The 27,821-nt window shown below is 40.5% G+C and overlaps 1 protein-coding gene across 1 annotated transcript in view; it reads left to right on the forward strand.

Annotated features, from left to right (window-relative positions):
* The window catches only part of HECW1 (HECT, C2 and WW domain containing E3 ubiquitin protein ligase 1), a 458,581-nt gene that overhangs the window by 361,437 nt on the left and 69,323 nt on the right, over window positions 1-27,821 (forward strand). Inside the window, exons 16-21 of the mRNA XM_049893967.1 lie at window positions 1,226-1,360; window positions 11,528-11,633; window positions 12,606-12,702; window positions 21,399-21,482; window positions 21,907-22,016; window positions 27,484-27,604. Of these exons, the coding sequence (XP_049749924.1) occupies window positions 1,226-1,360; window positions 11,528-11,633; window positions 12,606-12,702; window positions 21,399-21,482; window positions 21,907-22,016; window positions 27,484-27,604 (653 nt within the window). The remainder of the gene's footprint in view (window positions 1-1,225; window positions 1,361-11,527; window positions 11,634-12,605; window positions 12,703-21,398; window positions 21,483-21,906; window positions 22,017-27,483; window positions 27,605-27,821) is intronic.

Genomic DNA, 27,821 nt, shown 5'->3' on the forward strand with positions numbered 1-27,821 from the left:
CATCAATTTGACGGAATAAATAGCCAAAATAAGTCAGGATTTGAGTAATATAATTTTAAGTTAATGGAAAAACAGTTGGTGTCAAGTCGATTCCAACTTATGAAGTACCTGGATGGCTCAAATGACTGAGCACCTGGCTGCTAACCGAAAGGCTGGAGGTTCAAGTCCACCCAGAGGCAACTCAGAAGAAAGGCCTATGATCTACTTCTGAAAAACCAGCCGTTGAAAACTCAATGGAACACAGTTCTGCTCTTAACACACGTGGTAGAATCACCATGAGTCGGAATAGAGTCAAGGGTAACTGTTTTATTTGTTTGTTTCTAGATTTAAAGAATAACTTTTGTCATGTATTATGATTTATACAGTATTCAGACATGCCTCAAAAAATTTATGTACAAGAGTGTTTATTGAAGCATTATTTTAAAGCAGTTAAAAAGTCCAAAATGTCTAACAATAGAGAGTACTGAAATTATTTTACATTTATTCAAACTGAATACCATATATTCATTAAAATTCTGTGTTAACATAGTGTTTACTAAATTAGGAAAATATTCACAAAATAATAAGTGAAAATATCTTATTATAAAACTGTAGATTTTGTTATGGGAGAAATATATATATATCTGTGTGTATGTGGTAAAAGACTAGAAAAAAATTCACCAAAATATTTTGGTGATTATCTTTAGGTTGTAATATTTAGGGTAATTATGGTTATCTTCTTTCTATTTATTTTTATCCTTTTAAAACTTTTTCTCAGTGAGAATGTGCTAATTCTATAATCAAGAAAAGCCAATTTATCTTAAATCTGGATAAAATGGTCTACAAATTATTAATAACTAAAAAAAATTTTTTTTTTTTTTATGAGTCACCTGACTCAATGGCAATGGGCTTGGTCTTTTATTTTTTGATTATTACTGTACTCCACCAAAGGCTTTATTTCTCTTGTGTTCTGTGTTGAATAAAGCTTTATAATCCCTACTTTATAAGCCACATGAACAGGGTAAAGTGTTTGTTGTTGACTGCTATTGCTTCATTCAACTGCTTGGTAAACAGAAGGATAGTGCTCCAGTCCTCCATCTAGCTAGATGAGTTTTGAGTAGATAAAGTATGTGCATGTGTTGGGGTGGCTGGGGGAGGAAGAAGGGAAATAAACAAGATGACAGTGCTCTTTTATGTTATTGAGTTCATTTGGATTCGTTCTCACGCATTGTGCCTTTTTCTGCAGTCTTTTTTTGTGGACCACAACAGTCGAGCCACCACTTTCATCGACCCCCGAATCCCTCTTCAGAATGGTCGTCTTCCCAATCATCTGACCCATCGACAGCACCTCCAGAGGCTCCGAAGTTACAGTGCTGGAGAGGTAATACCCTCTTCCCACTCCTACCACTGCTACCCACTCATAGGGTGGCCCAGACGCTTCCCCTCCTTGTGAGACCAGAGCCCTTCCTTAGTGTGGACAGGCTCTGAGGCTGCCTGCTTATCAAGGGAAAGGCCATTACATACTGCCTGTGTAGAAAAATGAATGACAGTCCCTGGGATAGCCAGTTACCTCCCAACCCTATATTCAGATTACGTGCTTTCTTCCCTTTTTTTCCAACACAATCATCACTACTGAAAATCTGTCTAGTTCAAAGGAAACTGGAAATGCAGGGTCAGTAGGTCCCCAGGCTTATGGCTGGCACTGTGCTTCCTAAGGCCTGAAGGGCACATGTGAATTTTTCCAAGACCATGGAACGGCAATGCAGTGTATGGCTGACTCCAAACTTCTACCTCTCTATAAGATCCTGGAAACCTCAATAATGTACACATAGGCTAAAAGCCGGGGAAAATCAGCAGGGCTACATGAATGCTCTAGTCTTCTCCTACCAGGTACTCTTCCCTGGTTTTATATGTTCCTCACCACCTGTGGTTACCTTCTGCTAATGCATCAAGGGCTGCCATCTTTCTTAACATCACTTTCACTGCCTTTCTGAATTACTGTTTCTGCATCCCATGCCCTTTCCTGTCCTCCTTTCTCAGGCCAAAACTCAAAATACAGCTCTTCTACACTTCTGATGTTTCTGACAATATCAGTAACAAGGCCCTTTGAAAGTCCTCACTGACACTTCCCAAGTATCTGTACCTTCTTTTCATGGGAGCCACCAGGATTTCAGGAGATCTGGGCCCTGAGAACAATTTCCAAAAAAAAAAAAAAAAAAAAAACAGCTTGTAGAAGTAGGAGAAAAAAATAAAAAAGGAATCTATATATATATGGTCCCCACAGGGAGCCTTCATGGCAGTCTCAGGAGAAACTGTGACAGTAACAGTGACCTCCTCCAGATAGCAAGATAAGTCTCAAGAAACGAACCTGTTGTTGATGTATCTGTACCAATTATAAAGAAAGCCTAGCATACAAATGAACTTCATGGCTACTTTTTGAGGAGTAATGCTCACTATCACCTGAGAAACATAAATACTCCCAGCCAAGGGCACTCATGGTTTAATGCCAATATGATAAAATGGATTTTTCTTTCAGAGTTCATCTTAGGTATTACTGTTTTATGATATACTGAAAGCAAGTTAACTCCTTCTTTCTGCATATACTTAAAGTGAGCATGTGTAACCTAGCATTATTTGGGTGTAAGGAACATCTAGACGTCAGCCACTCAGCTGCCATATCCATAAAAAAATTAGTTTTTTTTTATCCATAAACTGCCAAAAACAACACCCCAACTTCTCAGCTCAACCCCTGTAGTCCCCTTTGTTATATTTTTATAACGCTTCAGAAAGAACAAAGTACATTGTCTTAAGATAAAGGTAGAGAAGTTCAAAACTCTGAAATATGGCATTTTAACTTAGTAACGTATCCAAGATCTTTAATATTATTAAGTTGATTTCAGCATTAATGCAGAGTATTTCCATATGGTCAAAGAAGGTCAGTGCTGCAGGCAGATTTGCTATCAATAAAATAAAAACACTGATTACCTGAAGTTGAACCCCCTAAAGATATAGATTTCTTACAATTTTGAGAAATTAGGCTGAAAACATAAATATTAAAAACACTTCTAATTGAAAGAACAAGATGGAGACCATGGGTCACACTTGCATTACCTATTCCGAAAGATTTAGTTGATATTATAAAATAGCCCAAATACAGTGATAGTAAAACTCTCAAAATCCATAGTCCGTGTAAGGCAGAAAGCTGTCAGAGAAGGAAAACTCAAATTGTTTCCACTAAATAGAAAGCAATAGGAAAATGGTAAGCTGCACACTGTCAAAGCCAGAAAACTTGCAAGACCCAGAAAAACAAGGTGGTCCCATTCACTTCTGGCTCTCACAGGTTTCACTGTACATTGAATGTCAATACGGTCAAATGCCATAGGCATACACCAAGGGCTCACTGACTCCAACACACGACAGTGAGAAGGCATTAGGGTGTGTCAACCACCTGTATGGTCCTCACTGATACTTCCTAATTCATCAACCTCCTGACTGACTCTGCTCTTCAAGTTTTCAAACCCCTCCCATTTGACTGCCCATCCCCTCTCTACTGATAGCTTTGGTGAAGCCAAAGCTTTCACAGGATGAAGCAAGGAAAGCAACACAAAAAAGCTGGGAGACAGAGGAGATTTGACCCCAAGGCAGCTTACCAGTGAAAACAAAGACCCAGCCTCCAAGAAAACAAATATCTGGTCCCTCCTACTGCGAGAGCACAGGACCTCAGGAATGAGGGAGACAGGGCCTCGGTGTAAAAATAGAGAGGTGGCTGTGGGAAATGCTAGTTGTGTTTGCTGTGCTGAGATTATGCTCAAAGTTGATTAAGGGCATGGCACTCTATGAGCCCAGTGGAATGCAAAGAAGAATGATCTCTTCCAGGCCACAAATACATACCTAGGTAAGTAACAAGAGAAATCCGAATATGACTGAGTGCCAAGAGAGAGGTTAGGATGAGTGCTGTTGGAGCTCAAAAGTGACCAAGGAAAGGTGTCTATAAAAGAAAGTTTCTGAGCTAGATGAAAATAGGTAGAATCTGGCTAGGGATAAAGGAGGAAGGGCAGTCACAAAAAGGACAGCATAAGCAAAGGTACAGAGATAGGATTGAGAAAGTTTCATGGGAAGAGAGCCAATGGTTCAGTATGGCCAGAATAGTAAGTCCCATTTGCTCTGTCTTGGTTTTTGAAAAGCGTTGAATGCCACATGGAAGAGTTGGGACTTTTTTTATGAACCCACTGAATTAATTTGAGAGCAATAATATGATAATTTTTGTGTAGAAATGGTCTTTAGAGATCATTTCGCTCATTGTTTCTCAGCAGGGGAAGACTATTGGCATTTTCAAAAAAAAGCCAAACTCATTGCCATCGAGTCTATTTCTATTCATAAGGACCCTATAAGACAAAATAGACCTGTCCCACAGGGTTTTCAAGGCTGTAATCTTTATGGAAGCAGACTGCCATATCTTTTTCCCATGGGGCAGCTGGTGGGTTCAGACTGCCAACCTTCTGGTTCGCAGCCAAGTGCTTTAACCACTACACCATGGCCTTTAGAGCAGGACAATTTTTTTGTTTGTGTGCTTTAAGTGAAAGTTTACAATTCAAGTCAGTGTCTCATATAAAAACTTACGCACACATTGTTATGTGGCCCTAGTTGCTGTTCCTACAATGTGACAGCACGCTCCCCATCTCCACCCTGTATTTCCCATGCCCATTCAACCAGCTCCTGTCCCCTTCTGCCTTCTCATTTTGCCTCCAGAAAGAAGCTCCCCAAATAGCCTCATGTGTCTACTTGAGCCAAGAAGCTCACTCCTCACCAGTATCATTTTCTGTCTTATAGTCCCATCCAATCCCTGTCTGAAGAGTTGGCTTTGGGGATAGCTTTAGTTTTGATCTAACAGAGAGTCCGGGAACCATGACCTCTGGGGTCCCTACAGTCTCAGTCAGACCATTAAGTCTGGTCTTTTTACTAGAATTTGAGGTCTGCATCCCACTTTTCTCCTGTTCCATCAGGGATTCTCTGTTCTGTCCCCTGTCAGGGCAGTCACTGGTGGTAGCTGGGCACCATCTAGTTCTTCTGGTCTCAGGCTGATGGGGCTTCTGAGGGTGGGACAATTTTTGAATGTGTGGAATTGTCCCATTCCACTGCAGGACCTTTAGCTTCCCTGGCCTCACACACTAGTGTCAGCAGTGCACCCACCTCACCAGTCATTGTGATGTTGACAACAAAAGCCCCAGGGATTTCCCAATACCCGGTAGTACCGTCTCAGTTAAGGGCCATATTTTACAGTCAAGTAAACTACTTACAAGAACCTAGGTCACATGCGCATTCATGACCACAGCTCAGATGTTCTAACTCCCAGTCCATTGTAGACAGTATTTTAAAAGGGAGATTCTGGAGGCAATGATTAGGAAGGTTTGCAGTGAAAAGGAATTTGAGAGAGAAAGACTCTTTAGAAAACCACTGCCACAATCCAGTTGTAGATAATGAGGCCCTAAGTCAGGGTGAAAAAGGGACACAAAGTGAAAACAAAGAACACCCTGAAGGAAGAAACCGCGAGGGAATCGTGAAGTGCAAAGCAAAGAGTAACCCCAATTTAAGTCAGCAGATTGGGTGTCGTCCCAGCTCTGGCTTCACACAGAGGAACCAAAACCAGCTGCCGTTGAGTCAGCTGCAACTCATGGCAATCCCCTGTGCGTCAGAGTAGAACTATTCTCCACGGGGTTTTCAATGGCTGGTTTTTCTGCAAGTAGATGACCAGGCCCTCTTCAAAGGTGGCTCTGGATGGACTCGAACCTCCAACCTTTCCAACCTTTCAGTTAGCAGCAAAGTACATTAACCTTTTGCACCTTCCGGGGACTCTTCCCACAGAAAAAAATAAAATCAAACCCATTGCCATGGAGTTGATTCTGACTCATAGCGACCCTATAGGACAGAGTGGAACTGCCCCATAGGGTTTCCAAGGAGCGACTGGTGGAATTGAACTGCCAACCATTTGGTTAGTAACCAAATGCTTAACCACTGTGCCACCAGGGCTCCCTTCCCACAGAGGAGCTGTGTATTATTGTGTCTTCCTTTCCTTCCGGAGGCCTCAGTTTTGTCATCTGCAAATGGAGATGAGGAGACTGAGTGACTGTAAGGTGTACTTCAGTTCTGTGATTTTCAGAGTCTGTGAGGCTTGACACCAAGTTTCCAGTACTTGTGACTTCCTAGTGACTAATCATAGTCCCACTAACGACTCACAGGTAAGATAAGCAGGAAAGCCAGGTGGAGAAGAAGACAAGTCTATCAAGATAAATTAGTAATGGGTGTGAAAACAGCAGGAAAGCCAATTAGAAATGACAGTTACACAGATGGAAACATGAAATGCAGGAATAATTGGTGAATTATTTCCATAATCCATGATTCTTCTGTTTCATGTATCACCGGCAATGGGAAATTAGACATTTCTTACGCCACAATCTTAGGAATCGATATTTTATTTACACCTTCATGAGCCATTCTCTTGAGTGTTGCTTTGCTCAGCAGTTAATTTTCTTATAAATTGCACTCAAGGACAGAATTAAAATAAGTTTCTGTGTTCAGGATCCTAAGTGGTGAAATTTTCCCTTAAAAACCCAATAATAGGTTATTAATAGAGACACTGTTAAACATCTTTTGGAGTAGCCTTTACCTTACCTGGGAAATGTTCAGACAGATTCCTGAAGGAAGTGCTCAGGAATATAGGATTATATGCATCAAAAGATCGTTATTTGACATTTTGACGTTCATTTTAATGCTGTCACACTTCTGTCTGCAATGTATTTTGATACCAATAAAGCAGACCTCAGCTGTTGTTGTTGTCAGTTGCCATGGAGTTTATTCCAACTCATGGTGACCTTGGAATGAAACATTGCCCAGTCCTGTGCCATTTTCATGATTGTTGGTATGTTTGAGTCCATCGTTGCGGCTGTTGTGCCAGTCCCTTTCATTGAATGTTTCTCTCATTTTCACTGACCCTCTACTCTACAAAGCATGATGTCCTTTTCGAGTGATTGATCTTTCCTGATAACATGTCCAAAGTAAGCAAGCCAAAATCTCTCCATCCTTGCTCCTAAGGAGCATTCTGGTTGTATTTCTTCTAAGACTGACTTTTTTAGTTCTTCTAGAAGTCCACAATATTTTCAATACCACAGTTCGAATGCATCAATCTCTATCCATAAGGGAATTGAAAATGGAGTTGGATATAGATAAACGGGTAGGGTATATAGGACTATAAATATTGGATCCATGGCCCTATCAGTAAGAAAATCACTGCAAGTTAACAAATTTACCTTGTGTACAGTGTCATTAGCAATATAAATTAACATTAACTAATAAGGAAGGATAAGCAGAACACATAATTTTCATTTCTTTGACCACTTTATCTCGGTCAAGTTAGAAAATGATTGAAAATTTCTGGAAGGGCACACACAACAAATCTTAACAATGATTGCTTCAGGAAAGAGTGAGAGTTTAGTGGGGAAGAGATATTTACTTTTCACTTTAAAGGCAGAAATCACTCTTCGCCATTCTGTGCAATGAGCTTCTTTGATGGCAAAAATCATTTCACTGGCTCTGATGACATGGAAGAGTCCTCATTCAGGAAGCTTGCCTTTTGGGAGAGTCATTTCTGCATTGCTTCTTACCTTTGGTAATTTACCTCTTGATTTCTTGTAACCTAGACTTGATTGCAGGTTTGGTTGGAAGTTTGTAAAAGTCTGACACACTTGAAAGTAACTTTTTAAATTATAAACAATACGTAATGAGTGGGAAAGAACTTAAAGCCATAATCCCTCACCTGGAGACACGCCCTGATACACATAGAAGTAAAAAATGGGATCATGTTTTTTGTGGTTCTCTGTCCTATTTTATCATCACATTACTTTGTGGATAGTTTCCATGCCATTAAAGTTCTTCTGTAATATTTTGTCATATGGATGTATCATAATTTAACTCAAACCTTTTTTTGTACATTATCTTTGTTGCCCATTATTTACTATTATAAATATGTTCCAAGATAATTCTAAAAACTTTGCAAATGATCTAATTTTAGAAGAAACCAAAAGGGATCTAAAGAGGATATAAATTCACCATTTGGACCTTTTCTCTGTTCATGCTAGTTTGCTTACCATCAGGTCCCCAGTGTTTTCAGGGAGAGTGTTAGCTGATTATTAACCCAAATGCAATCTAAAACCTACAATTTTCAATCACAGCTTAAAATAAAAAAACCCACCAGTTTGCATTTCCAAATTGCTATGCAGAAGAGAAGCTTGTTTACCAGTTACCAAAACCTATTTTCTGGGCATATCTATTTTGTTTTGTCTAGAGAGCTAAATGTTTGAAGTTTTCCCATTTACAATTTTGATTAAAGCTATCAACATCAAACGAAAAAAGGAACCCTGAAAATAGTCCCTGCTGCAAACTAGGTTCTATCCAGGCAAATAGTCTTGGTGCATCCAGGGAGAGACAGGCCAGTGGGAGAAAACACACATATGTGCACGTGCACACACATGCACCTGAAATCTCAGTAAGGAAAAAAGATTGAGTGAATGCCAAGGAATTCAATGAGTCATGGTAATTTGGCTTTTACGTGGAAAATTCATTCTTCTATGCATTTTCAGTCATTAGAAAAGCAATGTTAGGTACCTGGGTGGTGCAGTTTCCTCTCGGCTACTAACCCAAGGTTGGAGGTTCGAACCCACCCAGCAAGCCCACAGAAGAAAAGCTTGGCAATCTGCTTCCATAAGATTACATTCCATTGAAAACCATGTGGAGCACAGTTCTACTCTGTGACACTTGGGGTCGCCATGAGTCAGAATTGACAGTAAAAGGTTTGGTTATTTTTGGTTTAGAAAAGCAATGTTATCAGTGAAGTCCACTTCAGTCACTCAGTTATATTAGACATCAATCTCGGAATGGATCGTTTGGTACCACTTCAAGTCTGGAAGGACCCTCAGTGCATATTTAATTCTTGCCCAACCTTTGAATCTCAGAATCCCCTCCAGCACTGCCTGAAATTGTCTTCATCCCTGTACACTCCAGGGCCCCCAGGTGGAGAGGACATTTCTGTCTAACCCTCCCAGCCTCTGGGCTCTAAGTCTGTAGGCCATCTAGTGCCAACTGTGATCGCCTCCTTTACCCCCGAAAGATGTTTCTGTGGCTCAGAGACCCCTCATATCCACCATCTCCCTGCATCATTTCCTCCACTGCACTTATAGTTTGCCTCAAGCCGATTCGTCAGTGAGTCATCTCCGTGCAGAGTACCTGGCCTTCATCTAGTTTCTGAAGTCTTTCAACCTGGCTTAGTTTTGCCAGTGAACAGGTGACCTCAGTAGTAGACACCATCTTTCCCTGAAGTGCATCTGCAATACTGAATACCTGCGACAGACAGCCAGGAAGAGAGGTTAGCTTCTTTCTGTTCCAGGGTCCTCTTCGTTCTGGGGCCACCTACTGACAATTAGGCACCTTTGCCCAGAGTGAGACAGCAAGTATGTCTGAGTTCAGTGCACAGCCAAGCTGTCTCCAGTTCAGTTATCAGATCTATCCACTTCCCCAATTTCCCTCTGTAACGCATCCGTTAGATAATCTTCAGTTTAGTGGTCTTGAAGAATCTTGTCTTTGTAGCCTTAAAAATACTTTAAACACACATGAAGGCAGACGGACATATTTGTTTCCAAGGGAATTATGAGGATGGTGTAGGACCGGGCAGTGTTTCGTTCTGTTGTGCGTGGAGTCGCTGTGACTCGGACGGAATCAACTCAACAGCACCTAATAACAGAAACAAGGAAAAGAGAAGCATTTTCTCCCGTAGATGTCTCATTTCAGTCCCCGAAAGGCTTTGCATATTAGTTCGTGTGTGGAAAAAAAGGAGAAACTTAGGGACTCAATACTGGGTGCTCTAATAATCAGCAAACCTTTCTTTCATCACTTTGCACTATAAATATTTCATTGAGACTGGGAGATACTGCTGCATAAATACCAGCTTCTGAGTCTTCATATCTGGCTATACCAGCTGGACAGAGCTGAGTGCTAATGGCATCAAAATGAGAAGTCCAGCCTCACTGGCAAAGAGTCTATTCCCTGTCCTTCAAGTGAGTGATGGACTATGAGAAATGGAGGATGGATTTGAGTCCCTTCTTCCAGAAAAGCAGCTCAAAGACTGCCACAGGCGGATAGTGAATTAGCAGCACATTTCTGCAAACAAACGTTGTTATTCTTGTCTGTGTGGAGCATGGAAGTAGGACCCAGAAAGAAAACCAGCAATTACCATGTCTTTAATTAGGAAGTCATATGTTCTCCGTCTTACATTATCATCGGCAGTACACATACGGTCTAGTCTTTAAAGTCACCACTTTGAATTGACTTGACCTTTCTAGACCTAGTAGCATAGATTCTCATCACCTCTTTTGAATTATGTATGAGTGAATTTCATACTGCTTTCACAGGGAGAGTTTTCTTTCTTTTCATATCTGAATGTTTGAGCTTTTTATAGATATCTTACAAAGTTATCTTCAAAATTTTAAAATAGGTTTAAAGCCTATTTAAGCATACTTTGCCAAATGTCACAGAATTAGTTATATTTTATACTAAACCATATATAGCTGGTGAATACATTGTAATGTGGAAAATAGCTAGTGCCTAGGTTTTAATAGCTGACTCTTCATGGGCCTTAAGGAGCAAAATGTAGATGGAGTAAAGGTAGAAATTTCATTGTCGTGCCCTAGAACTTAGGGGATTTATTCAAATTAAAAATCAAATTCAGTTAGCTTAAAGTTAATCATCACAGATAGCACTTTTGAGTGAAGCAAGGCATTTATCCCATGAAGTTTTGTCAAAATGCTCAACCAAAACCAGGATATTAAATGCAGGCCAGTAGCATGAGAGAGAAGCGTGCTTTGCAGTCAGGCATCAGTTAGAATCCTGACTCATCTCTCAGAAGAAAATTTTGGAACAACTGACTCAACTTCTCTGATCCTCAGTTTCCCCACTTTGAAACTGGGGTTAACAATGCTTATTTTACAGAACAGTTTTGAGTATATAAGACACTACGTGAAGAGCTGCCAGTATAGTGGTTAGAATAATAGGCATCTCAACAAAGAATGGCCATTTGAGTTTAATAAATAGCATCTAAAATAGCAAATCCATTTCACATTCACTATTGAAGTTCAATGCTACTTCTTGGAAGGGAGGGTAATAAACCTACTTTTACTACTAATAATTTATCTAGAATTCTCTCTTTAACGTATTTATAAAAGAAATGTTTTCTTAGCCTTTTAAATGTCATAAATGTGATTAACATTCATGACATTTGACAGAATCACTTTCCTAAAAACCATAATATAGCACATAAACCACTCTACTTTGTCTTCTTTTTTTTAACTTGCCTTTTTACCAGTACTTTGGGGATTGTAACTTTATTACTCTTTCAACTTAGGTAATGTTAAGGTCTTTTACCCCTCTAATGAAAAATTGGTATCAAAAGATCATATTAAATTGATGGCAGATTTCCAATGCTTCATTTTTATTTTGAAATTAGGCCTCAGAAGTCTCCAGAAACAGAGGAGCCTCTTTACTGGCCCGGCCAGGACACAGCCTAGTAGCTGCTATTCGAAGCCAACATCAACATGAGTCCTTGCCACTGGGTAGGTATCACACTTCTCTGCACCCCTGGGTAACCAACACTTAGACTTGTTTTTCTTGTCATGAATCCTTTAATATTCAAGATTCCGTGTTTCCTTTCTCCTCTGTCATGGTCCTGTCTACTCCCCCCACCCTTTGTTCCCATCCTCCCCTTTGCCCCTTTTCTCTTCCCCCTTCCTGTTAATTTCGTCCTCCTCTCTTCTCATTCCTCTCTCTCCTGTATTCTCTTCCCAATCCTAATAGCCTTTTTTCTTTATTCCATTCAGTGATTTGTTACCTCAGTACAAGAGGGTATAGTTCAAATGAGGTGATGGATTTCACTGTTGTTAGAAGCAGATTTTAATTTGTACTTCTCTTTTCCACATATTTATGAAAAAGAATTCTCAGAGTCTTCACCCTTTACCCCAACTACATACCTCTTTCCAAAATACATGTCTCCAGTATCAAGGGAAATGAGATGAGAGGGTCTAAATGGATTCTGGTACTTCCATTATCACTACTGGGAAATTAACTCATGGCCATGAGTCGCCAGTGTAGAGTGCTCAGAAAAAGATTTCTTTGAACTCAGAATCTTTTGTCATAAGAACTATAGTACAATGACCACGAGAAGTTAGAAGGAAGAGAGGCATCTCATTCACCCTGGAGAGCCATTTTACTGTCCTTCATCTGTTCACACAGGGATGAGTTAACACCCAGTTATTTTAGGTGAAAGGAAGGACAACACGCAAGTGGATATTAAGGATGATTAACTTAGATCTGGTTCATTTTTAGTCTGATCTTTTAAAAATAATAATGCAGTTATGTCACATGAAGAAGAAAAACCTCAACAGCTTACTTTTTTTTGATGAATATGCTACCTGCCTTTCAAACGCGGACATTAATCCCAATATGTCAAGCAACCATTTTCCAGTCCTCAGAGAAATTATCTCTGGGCTGCGGACTCAACCTCTACTCTGCCCTTTTGTCTGTTTCAGCATATAATGACAAGATTGTGGCATTTCTGCGCCAGCCAAACATTTTTGAAATGCTGCAAGAGCGTCAGCCAAGCTTGGCAAGAAACCATGTACTCAGGTAGGGGCTCGTCTCTTGTCCCTGTAACTCTGGGTCTCTCCAGCTATTAACCAAGGTGGAAAGCACCTCTGTGGGGAGAGAGCTAGAGCTGATAATGCATTTTATTTGTGCATTTAGTTTATAACTTGAATCCTCAAAATGAAGGACCCAGGGGGTTCTAGTGTTCTGGGAAGTGGCACAACCAGAGAGGCTCATATTTCCAGGTTAAAAACCAGTGGCAATGGAGTCTATTCCTACTTATGGTGACTCCATGAGTTTCAGAGTAGAACTGTGCTCCATAGGGTTTTCAATGGCAGATTTTTCAGAACTAGATCACCAGGCCTTTTTTCCAAGGTTCACCTGGGTGGACTCAAACCGCCAACCTTTTAGTTAGCTACAAGCACTTTAACTGCACTACCCAGAGACTCCTATTGCCAGGTTACATATTTATACGATGCTAAAGTGATTTCCATTGATTTGGAAGAGAACAGAGAAAGGAAGAAAAATAGCTTTTATTATCAAAATTATTTGTGTAAAAAAGCATGATTTTTTATTTTTGAAATATAACTGTTTAATGCTAAATGCATGAACATTTAATTGAATATAAAGTAGCTAAAGCAAACAGAAGGAATGATGAAGTAAAAGCTGAACAGAGGATGTTGAAGGGGGATTCAAGAAGACGAAGTGAAGTATTATAATGAAATGTGCTAAGACCTGGAGTTAGAAAACCAAAAGGAAGAACATGCTCAGCATTTCTCAAGCTGAAAGACATGAAGAAAAACTCAAGCCTGCAGTCGCAATATTGAAGGATTCTATAGGCAAAATATTGAGTGACACAGGAAGCAACAAAAGAAGATGGAAGGAATACACAGAGTCACTATACCAAAAAGAACTGGTCAATGTTCAGCCACTTCAGGAGGCAGCATATGATCAGGAACTGATGGTACTGAAGAAAGAAGTCCAAGCTGCATTGAAGGCATTGGCAATAAACACGGCTCTAGAAATTGTTGGAGTACCAATTGAGATGTTTCAACAAACAGAGTGCTAGAGTTCCTCACTCATCTATGCCAAGAAATTTGGAAGACAGCTACCTGGCCAAACAACGAGAAGAGATCCATATTTGTGCCTATTCCAAAGAAAGGTGATCCAACAGAATGCTGAAATTATCAAACAATACCATTAATATCACACACAGGTAAAATTTTGCTGAAGATAATTCAGAAGCAGTTGCACCAGTGCATCAACAGGAAACTTCCAGAAATTCAAGCCAGATTCAGAAGAGGATATGGAACGAGGGATATCATTGCTGATGTCAGGTGGACCCTGGCTGAAAGAAGACAATACCAGAAAGACGTTTACCTGTGTTTTATTGACTATGCAAAGGCATTCAACTGTGTGGATCATAACAAATTATGGGTAACATTGTGAAGAATGGGAATTCCAGAACACTTAATTGTGCTCATATGGAACCTGTACATAGACCCAGAGGCAGCCATTCAGACAGAACAAGGGAATAGTGTGTGGTTTAAAGTCAAGAAAGTTGTGTGTCAGGGTTGTATCCTTTCACCATACTTATTCAATCTGTATGCTGAGCAAATAATCCAAGAATCTGGACTACACGAAGAAGAAAGCAGGATTGGAGAAAGACTCATTAACAACCTACAATATTCAGATGGAACAGCCTTGCTTGCTGAAAGTGAAGAGGACTTGAAACACTTACTGATGAAGATCAAAGACTACAGCCTTCATTTTGGATTACACCTCAACATGAAGAAAACAAAAATCCTCACAACTAGGCCAGTAAGCAACATCGTGATGAATGGAGAAATATTGAAGTTTTCCAGGATTTCATTGTACTTGGATCCACAATCAACATCCATGGAAGCAGCAGTCAAGAAATGAAATGACATATAGCATTGGGCAAATCTGCTGCAAAAGATCTTTTAAAGTGTTAGAAAGCAAAAATGTCACTTTGAGAACTAAGGTGCACCTGACCCAAGCCATGGTATTTTCAATGGCCTCATATGCATGTGAAAGCTGGACAGTGAATAAGGAAGACCAAAGAATTAATGCCTTTGAATTATGGCGTTGAAAAAGAATCTTAAATATGCCATGGACTACCAGAAGAACAAACAAATCTATCTTGGAATAAGTACAGCTAGAATGCTCCTTAGAAGTGAGGATTGCTTGGTAAAGTAGAGGGTCAACGAAAAAGAGGAAGACCCTCAGTGAGATGGATTGACACAGTGGCTGCAACAATGGGCTCAAACACAGCAAGGGTTGCAAAGATGACGCGGGACCCGGCAGTGTTTCATTCTGTTGTACATAGGGTGCTATGAGTCGGAACTGACTCTACAGCACCTAACAACAATGCTTGATGCAATGTTGGATGACCTTATTAAAAAAAATAAACAACTAAGCAAGCAAAAAGTTCATATTTATGCTCTAACCACTTAAATCATATTGTCCATTAGAATCATCTTTGAGCGAGTACCTCTGACACTCTGGATCACTTTGTCTGGAAGGGAAATTCCATTCCAAAGTGATGAAAAGAGAAAATATCCCTGAACTTAAATCCTGGTTTCTTACCAAGGTATTCAAAGGTCTCTCTTCTTCAACTTACTACTCAACACTTCCAAAGCTGCAGATGCATGGTGGTTAAGAGTGTGTTCCTTGGAGTTTGAATTCTTGCTCCACCACTTATGGACTATTGATCAGGGCATATTATTCAATCCTCTACTCTCAGTCCCCTTATTACTGAAATGCGGGCCCATAACGTGGACATTATTGACATGTTTAAAGGGGGATTTGTGTAAAGGAGGAAGTAAGGTGATTAGGAGTCCAGTCAATGACTGCTTCTAATTCTTCTATTTCCATTTGGTGCACTCTTCGGATTCTGGATGACACCTGTAATACTCCACTTTGACTTCCTCAGAGAATCACCAATGCCTTAAAATAGCACCTTTGTCATTCAAATCCTTGCTAACCTCTCCAGGAGGGATTATTCACTATTCTTCCCCTTCTACAACCACCTCATTGACATCCCTTTTCCCTGTGTTCTTATTCTGCATAAATTAGAACCACCGTCCTCCCAGCTGCCCCTCATCTCAACTTCTCCCTCTTCCTCCACCTCCAATCTAAACATTTACCTCCTCACTTTCTCTCTTCCAGGCCTCCCTTTCTCTTCTCCCTACCACGGTCCAAGTTTAGGTCTTTACCGTCTTTCTTCTTGACTTTGTAGGGGTCTCTTAAAAGGTATTCTCTCTCCACTCTATTATAACCAAGTTACCTTCTTATACCACAGATCAAATTATGCCACTCCTGTCCTTCAGAAAAACTTCCACGATTTCCACTGTGTTGAAATAAAGTCCAGATTGCTAATCACAATTTCCAAGGTCCCCAAAGTCTGGCCCTAACCTGACTCTCCATCCTGTCTCTAATTTTTAATCCTCCACCATTTTCTACCTTTACCAAACTGTTTACTCTCTGCCTTCCCCTCTACTAGAATGACTTCTCTCATAAGGGCATCTCATTTTGTTTTAAAGATTCAGATCAAATGCTCCCTCCTTTGCAAAAATTTGATGATCCAGGCAGACTTCGATGTTCCTTTTACCTTATTTTAATAGCATGGTTTTTGCTCCCCTAAGATATTTTCCCATCATCTCATGCATTGGACTCCCTGAGCAGTACAAGCGGTTAACACTTGCTGCTAGCTGAAAGGTTAGTGGTTCAAGTCTACCCAGAGGAGGCATCTACCCTGATGTTCTACTTCCCAAAATTCAGCCATTGAAAATTCTACTTAGGACAGTTCTACTGAACAGGGTCTCCATGAATCAGAATCAACTCAATAGCAATGGGTGGTGGTGGGAGCAGACCTCATGTATTACATCCCTTATTTATGTCTCCCCACAACACTGTATACTCTTTAGAGCAGGATCTATATCTTTCTTATCTTTGTACTGCTCTTCCCCCCTCAGAACCTGGCTCTCAGCTTTGAACACACACACACAAAAAACCAAACCGATTGTCGTCAAATTGATTCTGACTCATAGCCACACAGGAAACACTAATTACTTTTAGAGAAAATGAGAGGTCTTTAGCATGAACAAATGAACTTTAGAATGCGTAAGTGTCACTTCCACTTACGTCTAAGTCTTAAGAATTATCTCTCCAGGTCTCGTTACTGAGCCACAGAGGACAATGCCAACTCAGTGGTATGGGTCATTCATTCATGGGCTTCTCTTTGACTCATAATACCTAAGCGTATAGGGGATTTTCATGGATATTCAGAGGAGTTGTATTAGCCAAACAGTTTCTGACACATTACTGCTCTTGAGGGTTTTTTTTGTTTTTTTTTTATATTACTGATTCCACCACTAGGTAATGAGTTCACTGCTGCTTCCTTTTTGGAGAAATTTGAACTCACCAAAGGCACTAGCAAATTAAACAAACCTGATGCCATCGAGTTGATTCCAACTCATAGCGACCCTGTAGGACAGCATAGAGCTGCCCCGTAGGGTTTCCAAGGAGCAACTTGTAGATTTGAACTGCTGACCTTTTCATTTGCTGCTGAGCTCTTAACCACTGCACCACCAGGGCTTCAAAAGCACTAGAGTCCCACTTAAATTGTTTGAAAAGTGAAAAAAAAAAAAGTATTCTCTTGTATTAAAGAGTGAAATATATTTCCAAAGGAAGGGAAACTGTTTCCAATCCTATTGTGTACTATCATAGTAAAATTCAAGAAATCTTAAAGCTTTTGTTGCAGTGTGAAATTACACAATTATAATTTTCCAGAGCTGAAGGGGTGTGTGAGGCCTAGAATCAGGGCATTTAGAATGGGAAATCCCTATTTCCAATCAGAAATTATCAAGTATTGAAACTAAAAACCTTTTTAGGGTCATGGACCCCTTTGAAGATCTGATGAAAACTATTATAGACCCTCCCTCACATATAAACATAAAACTTTGCATACAGTTTCTGGTGGTTAATGGACCCTAAGAGAACTATGAACTAATTTACTCTGGAAACTTTCACCTAAAGCACAATTAAAAAAAAGAGAGAGAGAGAGAACTATGGACCCCGGGTTAAAAGCCTGTCTTAGTTGTATAGTGCTGCTGTAACAGAAATACCACAAGTGGATGGCTTTAACAAACAAAAATTTACTCTCTCACAGTCTAGTAGGCTAGAAGTCTAAATTCAGGGCATCGGCTCCAGGGGAAGGCTTTCTCTGTAGGCTCTGGAGGAAGGCCTTTGTCATCAATCTTCCTCCGGACTAGGAGCTTCTCAGATGCGAGGACCCCAGGTCCAAAGGATGCGCTCTGCTCCCTGCAGTGCTTTCTTGGTGGTATGAAGTCCCCATGTCTCTCTGCTTGCTTCTCTCTTTTATATCTCAAAAGAGATTGGTTTTAAGACACAACCTAATCTCTTAGATTGAGTCCTGCCTCATTAACATAACTGCCCCTAATCCCACCTCATTAACATCATAGAGGTAAGATTTATAACACATAGGAAAATCAAATCAGATGACAAAATGGTGGACAGTCACACAATACTGGGAATCATGGCCTAGCCAAGTTGACACACATTTTGGGGGGACACAATTCAATCCATGACAGAACTCAAATATCTCATCAAAAACAAATCCCAGAGTGACTATCAGAAACTGACTGTGAGGCCATGGAATGGAAAAGACAGAATGGCAAGAGCAAGCACTTGCTCTTCAGGGAGTCAAGCTTAAGGGAACCAGGAGACTGGGCGCTGCTGCCTCTGATGGGGCCTATGCCTGTCCTGGAACTGTGCTATGAGCGTGAGTCAGCTCGACTCTATAGGGCCAAGAGACGAAAAGAAAAATACCTCTCCCAGAAATCCTCCTCAGAGGTAGAACTTAGTGCTTCTTCTATAGGTTTGATCACGGTGCATTTTTTGGTTTAACTCTATTTTGTGTATTTTTGAAGAGGCCAAAAAAGCTTCCCTTCCTGTCTTAAAAAAAAAAAAAAAAAAACTCTCACACGTAAAATCCAAGTCAATTATATTTTTGCCTGAAGACATTCTATTTATGATGAAGAACTGAATTCATGTTAATACAGTCAGAGAGAGGGAAAAGTTGTATTTACAGTATTATTCAAAATAAATTTTTAAAAATTATACTTATGTTATCTTTGGGGAAAGCTGGGTGAAGGTTATATGAATTATTTCTTGCAACTACATGTGAATCTAAAATTATCTAGAAACAAAAATCTAAACATAAGGAAAGAAAAAAGTTAAACATTAAAAGGAAATCAATCCATAAATATTTCCAGATTTCTGCTATATGTAAGAAAGGCAAAAAAAAAAAAAAAAAGTATTTCCTTTGAAGCACACACGAAATGGAATGATTCTTGGCTGTACTCCTTGTAATATATGATTAGTGTCAGGGGAGAAAATTAGAAAGTTCACTTGCTTCAAACAAATATTATTTGTTTGTACACTTACTTGGAACAATTTCCCAGGCTGAAGTTGGAGGTTGTGGAAAGGATCAGACTATGATGAGTGTAACTAAACCAAAAACCAAACCCGTTGTTGTCAAGTCGACCCTATAGGACACAGGAGAAGTGCCCCATAAAGTTTCCAAGGAGCAGCTGGTGGATTCGAACTGCCAACCTTTTGGCTAGCAGCTGTAGCTCTTATCTACTGCACCACCAGGGTTCCTGAGTGAACTAAACAGAGACAAATTGGTGCCTGTGCTCATACTGACCTGGGAGACTAAAAAAAAAAACCCAAACCTATTGACGTCAAGTCACTTCCAACTCATAGTGACCCCACAGGACAGAGCAGAACTTCCCCATAGGACAGAGTGGAACTGCTTCATATGGTTTCCAAGGAGCAGCTGGTAGATTTGAACCTACAGCCCTTTGGTTATCAGCCGAGCTCTTTAACCACCATGCCGACCTGAGAGACTAAGTCTCATCCATTCTGGAGGTTCTCCCTGTAGCAGTGTGGCATTATAAGTTTTCCACCAGGCATGAGACTTTTCAAGAGATTCCCCCCCACCCTTTCCTCACATGGCTTCCAGCACTCCATAACCCCAGTACAGTCCTCCACTTCCTGACTGTTTTAGCTAACCAAGGACCTGACTTTGTTCTGTTCCTTGGCTTCTGTACCTGTGTGAGTCCAAATAGAGGTAATCGCTTTCAGAGCATCGTGTGAACCTGCAGTGATATCTTAGAATACCATGAAACACACTGGCTGTTAGAACGTTGCTTGTTCCACCATATTGGAAGAGAAAAAAGGGATCAAAAAAGGATGTTTCCTTAGTGTGTTAGTCAGGATTTTCTGGAGAAACAGAACCAATGGTAATATATATATATATATATATATATATATATATATATATATATATATATATATATATATATATTATAATATATTTAAATGTCATAGCAACCCCATGTGACTGGGTAGAACTGCCCCATAGGGTTTTCCAGGCTGTAATCTTTATGGGAGCAGATTGCCAGGTCTTTCTCCCACAGAGTCACTGGGTGGGTTAAAACCACCAACCTTTCAGTTAACATTGCACCACCAGGGCTCCTGTACAAATATATATATATATATATATATATATATATATATATATATATACACACACAAAGAAAGAGACCAAAACCCAAAAACCAAACCCAGTGCTGTTGAGTCGATTCCAACTCATAGCGACCGTATAGGACAGAGTAGAACTGCTCCATAGAGTTTCCAAGGAGCACCTGGTGGATTTGAACTGCCGACCCTTTGGTTAGCAGCCGTAGCACTTAACCACTACGCCACCAGGGTTTCCAAGAAAGAGACAGATTTATTTTAAGTATTGGCTCATGCAATTGTGGGGGACTGGTAAATCCAAGATTTGTAGGCAGTCTTGTGTCCCAGAATGGTGGAGGAGGGAGAAGAATTCTGACAGAATGTCTATTTAGAATCTGGAGGCAGAATCCTGTCTCAGGAAACCTGCAGTTTTGCTCTTAAGGCCTTTAACTGATTGAATGAGGCCCACCCACGTTATGGATGATAATCTGCTCTGCCCAAGGCCAACTGATTTAATCACATGTGCTATGGACTGAATTATGTGCCAAAAATGAGTATCAACTTGGCTAGACCATGATTTTCAATGTTGTGTGATTGTCCACCATTTTGTCATCTGATGTGATTTTCCCATGTGTTATAAATCCTACCTCTATGATGTTAATAAGGCAGGATTAGAGGCAGTTATGTTAATGAGGCAGGACTCAATCTACAAGATTAGGCTGTATTTTGAGTCAATCTCTTTTGAGATATAAAAGAGAGAAGCAAACAGAGAGACCAAGAAAGAAGCACTGGGAGTATAATGTGTCCTTTGGACCCAGGGTTCCTGCACGGAAAGGCTCCTGGACCAGGGTAAGATTGATGACAAGGACCTTCCTTCAGAGCTGACAGAGAGAGAAAGTCTTCCCCTGGAGCTGGTGCCCTGAATTTGGATTTCTGGCCTTCTAAACTGTGAGAGAATAAACTTCCGTTTGTTAAAGCCACCCATTTATGGTATTTCTGTTATAGTAGTACTAGATAATTAAGACAACATGTAACTACTTCATAACGGCAACTAGACTAGTATTTGACCAAAGAACTGGGCCTACCGTCTAGCCAAGTTGACACTTAAAATTACACTCAGCTTATGTTTTGATGTGTAATTTCTTGTTTTCTTTCCCACATTATTCTAGGGAGAAAATCCATTATATTCGCACTGAGGGTAATCATGGGCTTGAAAAGTTGTCCTGTGATGCAGATCTAGTCATTTTACTGAGGTAAGGAGCTAAGCCTTACACATTTCTGAAACAGCATCAGGAAAAGCATCTTCACTGGGCAGTTCTGCAGCACAGCCCCAGCGAAAGGGGCAGGGATGGAAACGTTCACCGCTGGTCCAACGGGGATTCTACTGGCTGCAAATGAAGTAGGGTTCCCACCCTTGTACCTCCTGCTGCCATGTTCTTTGCACTTAAAACTGGGCTATCCAGAGCTACAGATAGTAACTGACAGAGACTTTGCCATAGAATTAATCAGTGTTTGCAAAAACACTGAGAATTTGCAAGCTGGGATGTGCCTGTCTTCTTATATTGCCCTTAAATCTGATTTTGTTGTTTTGTGAGAACTTCAACTGCTATTCCCCCAATGCCTGAACGCTTCCTCATGGACAGAGAACTAATTTTTTTTTTTTTTTTTACTTTGCAGTCTCTTTGAAGAAGAGATTATGTCCTATGTCCCCCTGCAGGCTGCCTTCCACCCTGGATACAGCTTCTCTCCCCGCTGTTCACCCTGTTCCTCACCTCAGAACTCCCCAGGTAACTTGGGTATCTGGCAAAGTGCCTCCTGTAAATGTTCCTGGCTGGTGAAAATGGTTAACATGTTCAGCTGCTAGCCAAAAGGTTGTCAGTTTGAGCCCACACAGGTGCTTTGGAAGAAAGGCCTGGTGATCTACTTCTGAAAACTCAGCCACTGAAAACCCTGTGGAGCACAGTTCTACTCTGACACACATGGAGTTGCCATGAGTCACGGTCAACTCCATGGCAACTGGATTACGGGCTTAAGTGGCCAGCTGTGTTTCCACAAGATGAAGGTGAAATGACAAGGAGGTGTAAGTTCTATGTGTGTTCTTTCTCCCTTCCTCCTGTAGCCGAATGAGGGTTCTTGTCCTGTCCTACTAGCCAATGGAAATAAGATGGACACCACATCACCAGTTGCAAGGGAAACAGAAAGTGGAAATTTATTGTCTGTGCAGACAAGGAGCAACGTGGGGTCTAGGAACCATAAGGCCATGTGCTCACCTTCTAAGGGGGCTGGGGAGCTTTTTGTTTCCAATGTTTTCAGGGGTTGAGTTTGGTACCTGGAACCCTCCTCCCGTAGCTTCTCCCATGCCCAGACTTGGAGGTCGAGATATTAAATCATCCTTCGCTGGATGTGTGTGTAGTGGGACAGTTCGCTTCTAAAATGAAATCGGGTGAAATCATGGCCTGGGAAATATCATTCTTTCCGGTGACAGTCGGGTCCAGGGTGGGTTGAAGGACGTGATCTCTTCAATCTGTGCATGCTTCAAGGTGTAGCTTAGGCTAGTCCAGTGGATGGAGCCACTACCTGCTGTGACTTCCTGAAAAATGTTGCTCAGAACAAGCTTATGGTTAGCAAGACAAAGAAAGGGGGGGAAGGGGTGTTGATTGGGGTTTTCACTCCTTCCCTGTCTCTGTCTTGTGGTCAGAAGCGCACTGTCTAATTCGTGTCAACCAACTGCTGCCTGGTTTTGTTTGCCCCTCTTCCCGCTCAGCTAAGCGTGGGTTTTACATGTTTAATTGTTGAAAAAAAATAATCAAAATAAGAACAATATGTCAAAGCATGTAAAATTATATGAAATTCCAATTTTAGTGTCCATAAAAAAATTTTTATTTCAACCTAACCACACCGGTTCCTTCATGTATTGTCTATGGTGGATTTTGTGCGACAACAGCAGAACAGAGTAGAATATTTATCATCCAGCCCCTTAGTTTGCTGATCCCTGTCCAAAATTGCTACCACATTCCAAAAGCACTCTTCGAGAATGTAAATGGAAGAGCAATTTCTGAAACATTCTGCCTTATGACTCAATTTTATTTGATGCCAATTTTGATTATTTTTCTTAAGTTACAAAGGGGAGCAAACATGGTTGCAAGACCACCATAACGTGCCCATGAAGATTCCAAAGTGTTTTCTTTCATGACATGAAATTGGTCTCCTTAAGTTTTCTTTGTATTAAAAAAAAAAAATACCCAGTGCCATTCTTTATATATTAGAATAAATTCTGCATGATGTAAAAATTATTTTAGGTATCTTCCACTCTAAATAAGGGAGTATATGCTGAACAGTTTAGGGGAAAATAAAGATTTTATTTCCTGGACTTATCAAGATAATTACCTTAGGTCAAATCCATCTCCAAACTGAATCCAGATATTGGAGTGTTTTCCCCTGATTGTGTGGCTTGCGTCATTACATTGTTCAAAGTCTCTCTGGTAAACCCACATTTCCTTTATAACTAAAGCTCAAAATGTTTAAAATGGAAGAGGTTCATTTGAAAAGTCTACTAACTCCCTATCTCACTACCTCTAGAGTTAGGGTTCAAGCTTGGCCTCTGAAGCCAGTGGGACATTTCAGAAAAGCAACTGAATTTAGCAATATGCTAATTATTACACCCCTTCGGCAGGGTGGCTCCCTCAGAGTTAGTATCGTTCAGTGCTGCCATGTGTCTCCAAAATTAGAATGTCTTTCTTTTTGGCTTCTCCTTGTCCTATCATTCAGAACTCTCTTTTAGAGGTAATTTGCTAATTGCTAAAATCTTTTTTTAAGGCAGTATTCCCTTGTTGTCACTTCCCCCAAGCAAGTATACCAAACGCATTGTTAATGAAATGCTCCTGTGTAAGGTCTCTGACTCCAACAAAATTAGAATCCAATTGCCTGGGAAATGGAAAAGTAGGGGCTTTGCCAGAGCCAACATTAGGATAATCAGACATTTCCCATGCCCACAGGGTGAACCACTTTTGGAGAGCAAAGCCTTCTGTCTTGGGGAGCTGCTGGTTTGCATGATCATCTGCCCTTTTGTTATGGAGATGGTCCCAGCCTGATAAGGTGTCTATACTTTGTCCACAGGCTTTGTCAGTAGAGCAAAATTGTAACATATATTATATGGATAGACACCCATATTGCAAATAGACGAAATAAGAGAATAAAGAGTTATGTGTTAAATGAGAATTATTTGATAATAACTTTTATAAAAGGAATCAACTTTCCTGATACAGACATTATTGATGCCCTGACTTCAAACCATCATTCAGTCCATTTTGTCAAGGGGATTAATTCTTTATTTTCCCAGATTTGACCACAGAGTCCTCAATCAACTAATCCAAATATTTTGGTACTGATTTTATAATTCTCCTTATCCTAGAATTTCATGACATTTAAGTGGATGCTACAGAGATGGTTAATCATAGTTTATGTGAAAGTATTTTGCAAAGCATAAATTACTAGAAAAATGCGTTATAGTAATGGCCATAGGGATAGTGGTAGTAGGACTCCTAGTAAAAGTTATAATATTATAAAATATGGGGAAAAAAATTATACTTGCACCTATAGCCTTGTGCAGGCACCTGCGTGCCTTAACAGACACCTGGCTTTCCAGGAAGGACTCTTCTTGTTTTCAGTGGTGGCTGTGGGTTCCCTGACACCCCAGGTCCTGCAGGATCCAAAGCGGCAGCTGGTGTTCTCCATGCTTCCTTGCTTTCACCACTTAGCTGTACCACCCCTCTTCCTCTCTCCTGGTCGCTGTCACCTACTGTGTTAGTTACCTAGTGCTGCTGTAACAGAAGTACCACAGGTGGATGGCTTTAAAGAATAGAAATTTATTTTCTCACAGTTCCGAAGGCTGAAAGTCCAAGTTCAGGACATGGTTTTAGGGGGAGATCCTTCCTTGCCTATTTCAGTTTCTAGTAGCTACTAGCATTTGTTTCTGTTGCCTGTCTTCCTTTTCCCCCTGTGTGTGCTTCTGTATCTACTCTGCTGTGTTTATAGGGATCAGAGTAGATGGTCCCGGGCAGAGCTGAGGAAAAATGTAAAACAGAATTCAAACTCACAAAAAAAGACTGACAGAGACTGGAGAAACCTGAGATCATGGCCCCTGGACAACTTATAGCTCAGTACTGAATCACTCCTGAGGTTCACCTTTCAGCCAAAGATTAGACAGGCCCATAAAACAAACAATAACACAGGTAGCTCAACTATATATACGAGACTAAATGGGCACGCTAGCCCAGGGACAAAGACAAGAACGCAAGAGGGGACAGGAAAGCTGGACGAATGGAAATGGGGAACCCAATGTCAAGAAGGAGAGAGTGTTGACATGTTATAGGGTTGGCAACCAATCCACAAAACAATATGTGTATTCATTGTTTAATGAGAAACTAATTTGCTTTGTAAACCATCATCTAAAGCACAATAACCTCCCCCCCAAAAAAAGAAGTGATTAGGTGTAGGACCTACCCTCCATTGGTATGGCCTAATTAACATATCAAAAGAAAAAACCCATTTCCAAACAAGGGCATATTTACAGGTACAGGTGCTAGGATTTTAACATATATTTTTAATTATATTTGGTTAATTTTAAGAAGCAGATCTCCAGGCCTTTCTTTCTGGTCCCTCTTAGTCTGAAATCTTCACTGAAACCCGTTCAGCATCATAGCAACACACAGACCTCCACTGACCCATGAGTGATGGCTATACGTGAGGTGCATTGGCTGGGAATCAAACCCTGGCCTCCACGTGGAAGACAAGAATTCTATCACTGAACTACCACTGCCCTCCAGGTCATTAATTATAAATTAGTTATCTCTCTCCTCAGTAAAGAACACCCAAAAGAAATTCTATCACATTTCTCTGGAAAACTTACTCTCTTCTCTACTGCTATTTCAAATTTTCCACTCCCATCAAACTTCCAACTCACTCTGTCCCCTCTTCTGTCCTAGCAAATGACCTCCCTTCTTTCTTTGCTGAGATGGTTAAAGCCATTCAGCAGACACTTTTTCAAATGTCTGCTACCAGACCTACAAGCGTACCAAACCTGTGCCTATCCCCCTTCACACCTATACAGTAGAGGAGGTGCCTTCGCTCAGGTCGCTATGACCTCTGGTCACCCAATCCAATGGGAATTCTTGGTGCTCCTCCTGATCTTTCTACAGCATTCAACAGTATTGACTCTGTCACCCCAAAGGGCCCCCTTCAGTCAGCTTATGTGGCACCACTCTAGGCATTTCATCTACTTTTCTGGCTGTGTTTTCAGGCTTATCCTCCTCTCCCTACCATCTCCAAGGCTCAGTCCTAGGTTTTTTTCTTTTCTCCCTCCAACCATGTCTTCATGGGTAGCAATTATCTCAGCTTGTAATTATGTAGTTATTTCTTGCCATTACAACTAACTGATAAACTGAGTTTATCAGTACCTGTCTTCCCTAGATTGTAAGCTCGGTGCCTGGAATATAGTGGGCAACTATTATTATTATTGTAAATTTTATGATTACTATTAAATTTTTTTTATTACTTACTACTATTATAATTCTTGATTTTATGGTGCAAGGTAATCTAATATAAACCCCTAAATTCTCTAGGCCCTAATGGAAAGAGATACTTATTTTAGTATTAATATCAGCATAATGACAGAAATATGATAAACACATATATTACAGTTCTAGTTGCCATATTATAGTTACAATTCACTTATATTTACAGCAAATTGCAAGAAAAGCTCAGTAGAGTTGGTTTATGCTAATTGTTTTAGATTACCTAAAAAACCAAAAACCAAACCCAGTGCCATCGAGTTGATTCTGACTCATAGCGACCCTATAGGACCCTACAGGACCCCATAGAGCTTCCAAGGAGCACTTGGTGAATTCGAACTGCCGACGCTTTGTTAGCAGCCATAGCACCGAACCACTATGCCACCAGGGTTTAGTATAATTAAATCAAGAAAACTGTTCACCAAGGCATTTTTAAGATAAATATAAAAAATATATATAGCTTACAATAATTGGAATGGAAAACATAAATATTTGTTCCCATCAGAACTTATTTTTCTCTTTATTATATTATTTCTATTTATTATAAAAGTAACTGAGGGAGTAATGGAAATTAGGGGACATGTCTTGGAGAAGAAAAATATGAAGACACAGGAATGTGCCCCTGGTCAGCTCTTCCCCCTACTGTCACTCCAGTAAAAAGCGACCATGTGCTTTTTCCCTGCAGGCTTACAGAGAGCCAGTGCGAGAGCCCCTTCACCATACCGGAGAGACTTTGAAGCCAAGCTCCGAAATTTCTACCGGAAACTGGAAGCCAAAGGATTTGGTCAGGGTCCAGGGAAAATTAAGTGAGTGCTGCAGTGCTCGGCACATAATTCAGACAATAGTTTTCTATCTCCTTCTTTCCTGTACCTTTGTGGTAGTTTTTGGAGATTGGATACCCTGTTGTGGTAGCAGCCATGCTCATAGAAAGGAGGAAAGAAGTTAGGAAGTTGGAAAGAAAGGAAGCTGAGAAACTGGAAGGGAGGCAGGAAGGGAAGGGAGAAGGAGAGAGAGAGAGAGCAG

The sequence above is a fragment of the Elephas maximus genome, chromosome 8 (genome assembly GCF_024166365.1).
Source record: "Elephas maximus indicus isolate mEleMax1 chromosome 8, mEleMax1 primary haplotype, whole genome shotgun sequence".
Taxonomy (NCBI): Eukaryota; Metazoa; Chordata; class Mammalia; order Proboscidea; family Elephantidae; genus Elephas; species Elephas maximus.